Consider the following 9,867-nt stretch of genomic DNA (forward strand, 5'->3'; position numbering starts at 1 on the left):
AACTATCATACCTGAAGAAATTTTGTTATTGTCTATTTCCATATTGTCCTTGTGAACTGTTTGGATTGATAGATATTATTAAGGTTGATTTAGATCTTTTAATCCCAGATGCTAATATCATTAGCAACAACGTCCAATAATTCATGGCATTTTCTATGATTTTGAAAGTTCGTGATTTTTCTCTAATAGAAGTTTGTACTAGTGGCAAATTTGTGGAATTTATGTTATGTTTATTCAGGGTATTCGCAAAATCATCATTCTCTTCACGTTTCTAATCTTCTCCACTAATTTTCAGGAAAGGTTGTGCCTACAAATTGCTTCTCGCCGCATTTGTTTCTATAACTACTTCCTTCTGTCTATTTGGATTGCCATGGCTCGCATCGTGCAGACCTTGCCCTATCAACACATCCGAAGCATGCCCGTCAATAGGCAGATCAGGCAATTTCAAGAAGTTCCAATGCGCTCCTGATCACTACAATGATCTCGCCAGCTTATTTTTCAACACCAACGATGACACAATCAGAAATTTATACAGTGGGGGCACGGATAATGCTTTCAGCAAATACTCGATCCTTATCTTCTTTGCTACCTCTTTTTTTCTCGGGATATTTAGCTATGGCCTTGTCGTGCCTTCCGGTCTCTTTGTGCCTGTTATCTTGACTGGTGCAGCATATGGACGCCTTGTTGCATTGCTGGTGGGTTCGCATTCAACACTTGATCATGGCTTATTTGCTGTTCTTGGATCTGCTTCGTTTCTAGGAGGTTCGATGAGAATGACCGTGTCAGTGTGTGTCATTTTATTAGAACTGACGAATAATCTAGTATTGCTTCCTCTCGTTATGTTAGTTCTGCTCGTATCGAAAGCTGTTGCTGATGTGCTTAATTCGAATATATATGATATAATTGTGAAACTGAAAGGGTTTCCCTTTCTAGAAGGCTACGGTGAGCCCTACATGAGGCAGCTCACAGTGAGTGATGTCGTGACTGGTCCTCTGCAATTTTTTCGAGGGGTGGAGAGAGTTGGCAACATAGTCCATGTTTTGAAGACAACGGGTCATAACGGGTTTCCCGTTATTGATGAACCTCCGTTCTCCGATTCCCCATTGCTTTATGGGCTTATTCTTCGCGCGCACCTTCTTGTCTTATTGAAGAGGAGACAATTTCTACCTAATTGCTCGCTTGCCAGTTCTGATGCCTCTAGGTTATTTTCGCCCTTGGATTTTGCCAAGCGAGGGTCTGGTAAAGGTGACGATATTTGTGATATTCATCTTACTCCTCAAGAGATGAACATGTTTATCGATTTACATCCTTTTTCAAACACTTCGCCATATACTGTGGTGGAGACAATGTCTCTGGCGAAAGCTCTTATTCTTTTTCGAGAAGTTGGCCTGAGACATCTCTTGGTTATTCCAAAATGCTCCTCGGTGAGTACTCTCGATTTATGCTTTACGAATGATGGGGGAAATGATTATGAAACCTCTTTAAAGTCCGGTCACTTATTAGGAAACACCTAACGTTATCTTTTTGTTACACTTACACCCGTCGTTAAAAAAACATCTAAAACTTGTATATTTTCCAAAACTACCCCCTTCTTCCTCTTAACATATTTCTACTCTCTCTCATTTAAGTTTTCTCTACAAGACAGAAAGATATATCGGAGAACAGAAAACTACATCAAATAGAGACTAAAACTAGAGGTATCGAAGAGTTTACCTTGATCTTTCATTTCTTTCACAGAAGTCATTGCTTGGGCTTGATTGTTGTCAAGAGAGGGGAGATGAGGTTTTGCAATAATCCGAGAAAGAAGAGTACAGTTTTTAGAGAGAAAGACAGAAACCAAAATGAGTTTTAATAGTTCTTTTTAACGCTAGAGGTTTTCGTAATGGAAAATAACCTCAGGGGTTCTCCTGAAAAATGGTGAAGCTTGAGGATTGTTTCATAGTAATTACCCCAAATAAGATTGTAATTACTCTAAATAGTAAATACTCATGACTAATTTATGTGTCATTTGATCTACAGAGGTCACCGGTGGCTGGGCTACTGACAAGGCATGATTTTACGCCGGAGCATATACTGAGGTTGCATCCAACGCTGACAGAGATCAAATGGAAGAGGAAAAAATTGTTTCGGTTTTACTTTCGATAAAATATTTAACGAAATATTTATTATTATTATTATTATTATTATTTGGCCGGAACTTTGCACAGGTCCTGGGCAGACCTGATTGTTTATTTATAGAAACCCTGTATAAGAAAGATACTTCCAGTATTCGAAGGACATCACCTTCTTCCTCATATGTGGGAAGCGCAACCTATCATCAAACAAAGCGAGCCTGACGTTTTCAGGAAGATCGAAAAGAGGAGAGAAATATGTAGCTAGATTTGCTGCGAGTCTGTCTGCTGCCGGATTTGCATCCCTGTAAATGCGTTTGATGCGAAAAGCCAGGCCCTTTTGAGGAGTTTGTTGTAACATTTGTTGTAAATACTCTTGGGTGATAATTTTTGTGATTTGTTCTTTAGACACTGAATAATGATCTAAAATCTTTATCGTTTTTTTTTTCCGATACATTTTTGTGCATCCAGAAAACATTGTTGCTTTGAGCTCTCTTTACGTAGGTATAGGTATGCGTATGGAAGGATGACAATAAAGAACCTTATGCTTTGTTTGGGAGTTCACCAAGGGAAGAGACGGAAAGTTAAATAACGGAAAAGAAAGGTAGGGAATGTAAGTGAAAAGATAAAATGCTGTTTGGGAGTTTAGTAGAGGGAACGGAAGTAAATTTGTTTTACCTTGTTCGGGAGTTCTAATAAAGAGGAGGTAAGTGAAGTGCATAACTGCATATGTATAAAGTTACATAAATACCCTTACATATTGGATGAGAGTATATCTTAGCCATTAATTTTAATGTCATAAGGATATAATTATCTTATCACATTGTAAAAATTTACATTCGTTTTCATTCCGACCTCTACCTCCCCCCACTTTAACTTCCGTCCGTTGACCTCCATCCAAACAAGGTATTATTCATTTCTTTTTTGAGACATGGAGCGGGCAATGCTATTATTGTTTTTAGACCAAAAGATTTTAATTTAAAAATAATGTAAACACGATAATAAGTAACAGTTTAAATAATAATTATTTATAACTATCTTCAGGAGAAATTTGTTTCTTCATCTAGGAGAGAACTAAAAGTTTCAATTAACCCGATTCTTTCTGAAGTTAAGTTTGAAATAATTTAACTAAACAAAGTGCTAAAAAGAATTCTAATTTATAATAAAATTGGTATTCATCATTAGCTCATCAAACTTTCAACATGCTTTTTTTCAAAAGAACTTTCAGCATGTTAGTTAAAATTAATATCAAAATTACGGGATTAAATTAAATTTCCCCAAAAAATACGAAAAACGAATCCTTGTAAGCTTAAATGATATCAATAGGAAGTTATGATATGACAAAATTGGATGTCCTCCAACTGAACTCCAACTTACCCAAGATATGATACAATCAAAGCTCAAGATTCCAAACCTACTGACCCGTTACGCCAAATTATCCACTAAACTAATTCTAGCAACAATAAGGAAATTTTGCATCACATGCATCAATTCTTCCAAAGTCAAGGGACAATAATTCTTGGTACTAAATCTTTAACACGTATCATATCAAAGCTACTACAGAGGTTCAAGCTCTCTTCTATATATATGGCTCCACAGTGGAGTCTACATCTCAATGGCTTCCTCCATCAAAATGCCAAGCAAGAGTTGTGTTTCTTCCTCCTTCATCCCCTTCATTGTTCTCTTGCTTCTTCTTCTCGTGTCTTTCGCCGTATTAGATCAGCATCACTTTAATGGATTCCAGAGAATCTTCAAAGCTCTTGACCATGACGAACATATTGATAGACTCTCAGAAGAACCAGTAAGTACGTAGAATTTGATAATTCTTGACTGTACATAGTTTTAATTGGCATGTACTATGTTTTTAGCTAGTTTTTAAACTCCTACGCAGATCATGTGGTGGTCAAAATTAGACATTTACGAGAGTTTAAAAACTAGTGAAAAATAGCGACCAGGGGATGTACGTGCTAATAAAATAGTGCTGGACGAATAAGTAGCATTTATAATACAGACAATGCATATGCAATTAACCATTAGCTATATGTTGTTTTTTTTGTTTTTGTTTTTTGTTTTTGGTGTTATTGGTTAAGGTAGGTGAAATTTGGGAAGATTGAAGATGGGCTTGCAAGGGCTAGAGCTTCAATTAGACGTGCAGCTATTTCATCAAGAGAATTTGGGGGAAGCATTAAAGAGGAGGATTTTGTTCCTAGTGGTGATGTTTATCACAATGCTAAAGCCTTTTATCAGTGAAGTATCTAGTCTCTATTATTTGAGATTGAAATACAAGTTAATATTCAGTACTTTATAAGATTCATAGGAATCAAGATTATGCTGAACTATATAACTTACCTATGTGTTGAAACTTAGCTAGCATTAACATTTTTTCCCTTCTGAAACATTATAGGTTCCAAGCTTTTCCTATAATGCTAGCTAAGCTAAACAAGAATATGCCAAGAATTAACATTTATTTCAAATTTGATAGTCTAGCTAGAAAAATTATTTAAAAAGTTCCACAAGGACAAACCACTAACGATCGAATTTGAGAAATTTACTAATCGATATATTAAATTAAAATGAATATTTTACGTTTTTTTGTTTTTAATTTATTACGAACATGCTCTTATTTTCAGGAGCTACATTGAAATGGAAAAAAGATTAAAGATCTGGACCTACGCCGAAGGTGAGCTCCCTATAATCCACGGTGGGCCGAAAGCCGACATATACTCCATTGAAGGCCAGTTCATCGACGAAATGGAGGACGAACGCAACCCGTTTAGGGCCCGTCGGCCTGACGAGGCCCATGTCTTCTTCCTCCCCATCAGCGTGGCCAACATGGTCAAGTACTTCTACAGGCCCAATATGACTGACTATCATGGGCCCATGAAGAGGATAACTGCAGACTATATCAATATCATTTCCAATAAATATGAATATTGGAACAGGAGTCTTGGTGCTGATCACTTCATGGTTTCTTGCCATGACTGGGTAAGTTCAGCAAGTATGTTTGTTAAATTTAAAAATTATTTATTTTTTGTTAGATTTATAATTATAGGATGAGAGACTGACATTAAAGAATATATATATAATATTATATAATATATTATTATATATATTATATTATATATATATATATATATATATTAATTATATATATATATATAATATATATAAAAATAAATGGGAGACTCAAGATTCACTATTCATACTACATTCGTTTCGTTAGGCACCGTACGTTTCAAAAGCAGACCCGCGCCTCTACGCCAACTCAATCCGAGCGATGTGCAACGCCAAACACCTCGAAGGCTTCAAGCCCGGGACCGAGCGTAACCCTCCCGGAAGTCCACCTCCGCGACGCCGCCTCTCGCTCCCCGCGGCAGCCCCCAGCTCCCCTCCGGAACACCGCCCGTCCTCGCCTTCTTTCGCGGCGGGTCCCACGGCCACATCCGGGAGGTCTCCTCAAACATGGAAAGGGAAAGACGGCGACGTCCTGGTTTACGAGTACCTCCCGAGGGGCCTGAGCTACGACGATCTCATGAGGAAGGCCAGGTACTGCCTGTGCCCGAGCGGGTACGAAGTGGCGAGCCCAAGAATCGTGGAGGCCATATTCGCCGGCTGCGTGCCAGTCATAATCTCCGAGGGCTACCCCCTTCCGTTCAGCGACGTGTTGGATTGGAGCAAGTTCTCGGTGGAGATAGCGGTGGAGAACGTGACGGAGATCAAGAACATACTGCGGGGGATCTCGGAGCGGGGTTACGAGGAGCTGAGGGGGAGGGTTTTGGAGGTTCAGAGGCATTTTGTGCTGCATAGGCCGGCCAAGAGGTTCGATGTCGTTCACATGGTGCTGCATTCTATATGGTTGAGGAGGTTGAATCTTAGGCTTGGTTATTGAGGAGTTGGTATATATAATATATGTGGAAAATCTCTTTCCATGAAATATACGCAAGTTTATATAGGTTTTGTTGTTGTGTTTGCTATATATGTTGACGTTTTCTTTGTGTTAAGAATGATTATGTATTATTTGGTTCCTAGCTACAAGCTGAGATAAGCATTACCTACATGCTGAGATATATAAGCTTGTTTGACTACAAATTTCAGGCGAAAGTTCGCAAAACCCCTAAAATTGTTTGGGGCATTTCGCGCGAAACCTCCTTGAACTTTATTTTGTCCGCTACGCTCTAAAATTTCATGGGACGAGGTTTGGCAGTGAGGTAATTAAGACTAGCATGATCTTGAAAACCACTGTTTTATTAAAACTGCTATTCTTTAAAAATTACCATCGTAGTGGAATCCTATGTGGTCTCATCTCGTCTCTTGAATCAGAATATACGGCAATGATAGGAGGAATTGGAGACCCTCTAATTACAACTGTTGGAGATCGAGGATCCAAATCTGAAACTAACACTACCACATAAGGGTATGTAATATGTTGGCCAAGTGTATTTTGGTAAGTTTGCATCGAACCCTGAAACGATGTTGGGTGTAGGTTAATGGAATAAGTAAAATTCAGGGGAGTTGTTGGTAATGCATGCCTCAAGGTTAAACCCCCAATAGCTTTTAAAGCCGCACTAAACCTCCAATAACTTTTGGAATAGCAAAAAGAAAAGCCCTAATTAGGTCCCATGGTTTGCAGATAACCTCATAAATCAGAACCAAAAAACAACATAAGACATTAAGGGTTTTTTTTGCAAAAGATGTTGGGGGGGTTCAGTGCAACTTTGAAAGTTATTAAGGGTTTTATGCAAAATGCTGAAAGTTTTTTTTTTTCGGGTTTTGTGTAATTTATCCTCCGAAATTTACCCTCAATTTTATGACTGCATGCTTACGATATTAGTTGGCAGGAGCAGGTGTCATGCTATTTTTTCCTTCTACAGGACTTAGAATTGAGAGCACATTGCAAAATAGTCTGGTTTATTGATTAACAAAAAAAAAAAATTTAATATTTTGACATAGATCAGATTTTTCATAATATCTTACCAAAGCTTGCTCTGTAGTCAACTGAGCAAGTTCTCTACTAAAGAAGGTAGATGCTTACCTCAATTTCTTGTTGTTTCAGTACCAATGCGTACATAGGATCAAGAATTGGTGACATGCACATCAACTCTCTGTATATGTAGTTGGATTTTGACGTTGATTAGATATTAGGTAAACTGTCACGCACCCTTATTATGCAAGTGTTGATAATTTATGAAGAAAGCTTTGAGAGAACTTGATTGTTATTTATTCTATTGAGGCATTTAAATATAGGAAAATAGAAAAGTTTTGATAACCTAGGCAACGTGGAACTAAAACAAAACGAGAGAAAATAGCCTAACTACTACACTTAACACCAGGGCCGGCCTTGCCCTTAGGTAGTCAAGGCCTCTGCCTTGGGCCTCATCCTGGGTAGGGCCCAGTCGGGAGAGCTCAGCTTGGTGGTTGATCAAGCTCTCACTGGACAGAGGATGGAGCATGCAGACGTTAGATTCGCGGCGGCGGAGTTAGTAGAGGGTTGGCGATGGGATCGAGCTCGAGAGGTTAAGATGGAAGCTGTGGCGGCAGGTTGTTGCGAGTTTGGAACGGGAACAAGGCGACATGTGACTCTTCACGTGAGCTTGAGAGATATGCGCGGATTTCATGTGGGCCCCACCTCCGCCCTAATTTTGCGTGAGTGAAGGTGAGGCCGAGGCCCGTGAGAAATTGGATGTGTGGTTAGGATTTGGTGAAGTTGTTGATCAAGGGTTCTAACGTCGTGACAAATTATAAATATAGAGAGATTAAAGAGATATTGTCCATACACGGTATTGAGAAGTTTATGTACAAAAGCAATGAGAAAATGTTCTAGTATTATAAGTGGGACAAAAATAAAAGAAAACAAATAGCCTAACTATATTATTTAATAGTAGCCTAACTATATTATTTAATAGTTTGACAAAGTAAGAGACCAATATATTGTTTATGATTTTATAAATTCTTGCATATCATTTAGCGTCTCACCACCAAGTAAATTTTTATGGTCATTTTGACAATAATGATGAATTATAATCTATTATGTTGCCAAATACTTTATATTGACTATACCTGTAACAGTTGCTTCCGCTGAAAGAAGTTTTTCAAAATTAAACTTACTAAAATCTTATTTAAGATCAACCATGTTACAAGATAGATTGAATGGTTTAGCAATATTATCTATCGAAAATAATATGTTAGAAAATATTGAACATAAAACTTTAATTAGTAATTTTGCAGCTCAAAAAGTAAGAAGAAAGAGATAAAATATATTATGAGTTGTATCACTCAGGCCTCATTTAATATTTCGCTTTGGCCCTGAAATTCCTAGGTACGGCCCTGCTTAACACCCTCTATCAAACTGTATTTGGGTTCCAAAGAATGGGTGCACGATGCTGTCCGGTGAGGGCTTGAACAGGGACAATGAGAGAGTGGCTGTCTGGTGAGAGCTTGGACAAGGAAAGCATGGCCACGGGTACTGGCCAAGGGAAGCTTGGATGGAGAGAGCTTGGCCTATATGGTGCTTGGTGTTAGGGAATTTTAGTCTCCCCGCCTACTACAATTTGCGCAACTTGGAAGCCAACCCACAATTAATAAGATATAAAACAATCACAATTGATGCGGCATAAACATGTACCAAAAAGGTTGCAAGTGCACAACCGTGTCAAGTTATAGTATTTAAGATATCGATCCCACCGAGCGCAAGGTTGTTTTGCTAGCGAGAAAATATAAAACGGCTTCTTATGTTTGTGTGTGTGACAAGGTAGGAGCTGATAATGTTGAATGTGAATTGCTGGACGAGCATCAGTGTGTTTAAATCGGCACGAGATATAATGTGAGAGTGGATCGCTGATCAAAGATATGAATATGCATCAATAGGCCCAAAAGCGGAAAAGCCGAAAATAAAAATCAACAAGCAAATAAAGAAAATAAAATTCAAGCAATAAAGGAAAAATGCAAGAAATTTAAAGATGGTGCATTTTCCAATTATAGATATGGCGTAATTCTACAATTGAACCCACTTCTTTTTAGAACAAGGGTGATTCCCTAGAGGCCGTTTTCTAGCCTAAAGGCCGAATCAAACAAAATAAAAATAAACAAAAAGAAAAACTAAACCCAAGAGGTTCTTAGCCTCAAGGCCTGAATTAGCTTATAAGAAATTAAAATTCTAACTACAAAATAAAAGTGCAAAAATCTAAACTACAAAATAAAAATTGCCAAGAATTAAATGCAAGAAAATTATTAAATGCTATTCTATAAGCAATGAAAATAAATCTAAAGGTAAGCAGGGTCTAGCCTCTTGGCTAATTTAACAAGAAATAACAATCTAAAACTACACAGCATAGAAATAAATCTACACTAATAATGCAATAAAAAGGAAATTAAAATAGAAAAAAATAAAAAAAAAAAAAATGCCGAAAGAAAATGCAAAACCTCTAAAATAATTCTTCATCTCCATCTTCATCATCCAACAAAGAGAAGAAATATTTAAAGTTGCCGTGAAATAAATTATTATTATTAAATTGCCAAGCTAAAGCTGGTTTACAATTTTGACAGCCTTTCTCAATTAATGAGTAGCCCTCCTCTCCAAAAGGAGTTTACAAAATTTTTTCACACCTCTAACCCCTCACTCTCTACCCCCCCATATTTATATAAACACAGCGTGAATTGAGAGCCATGCGATTCAAATCTCTATCCAAAACCAATAAAAATAGCCATTGCGATTGCTAACTTGCCTGGACGTCCGCTATCGCATTACCCGCGCCATCGC

General features: G+C 37.8%; 2 protein-coding genes across 2 annotated transcripts in view; both read left to right on the forward strand.

The window, feature by feature from the left end:
• Positions 1 to 2,489, forward strand: part of LOC109835739 (putative chloride channel-like protein CLC-g) — a 6,904-nt gene extending 4,415 nt beyond the window's left edge. Inside the window, 2 exon segments of the mRNA XM_020403750.1 lie at positions 296 to 1,424; positions 2,020 to 2,489. Of these exon segments, the coding sequence (XP_020259339.1) occupies positions 296 to 1,424; positions 2,020 to 2,145 (1,255 nt within the window). The 3' untranslated portion in view covers positions 2,146 to 2,489.
• On the forward strand, positions 3,702 to 6,271 carry LOC109835740 (probable glycosyltransferase At5g20260). The gene is given in 7 exon segments (XM_020403751.1): positions 3,702 to 3,912; positions 4,206 to 4,357; positions 4,742 to 5,096; positions 5,335 to 5,433; positions 5,435 to 5,482; positions 5,484 to 5,566; positions 5,568 to 6,271. Coding segments are annotated over 7 exon segments (1,356 nt in total). The 5' UTR covers positions 3,702 to 3,726; the 3' UTR covers positions 6,001 to 6,271.

Source organism: Asparagus officinalis, chromosome 3, assembly GCF_001876935.1.
Source record: "Asparagus officinalis chromosome 3, Aspof.V1, whole genome shotgun sequence".
Lineage (NCBI taxonomy): Eukaryota > Viridiplantae > Streptophyta > Magnoliopsida > Asparagales > Asparagaceae > Asparagus > Asparagus officinalis.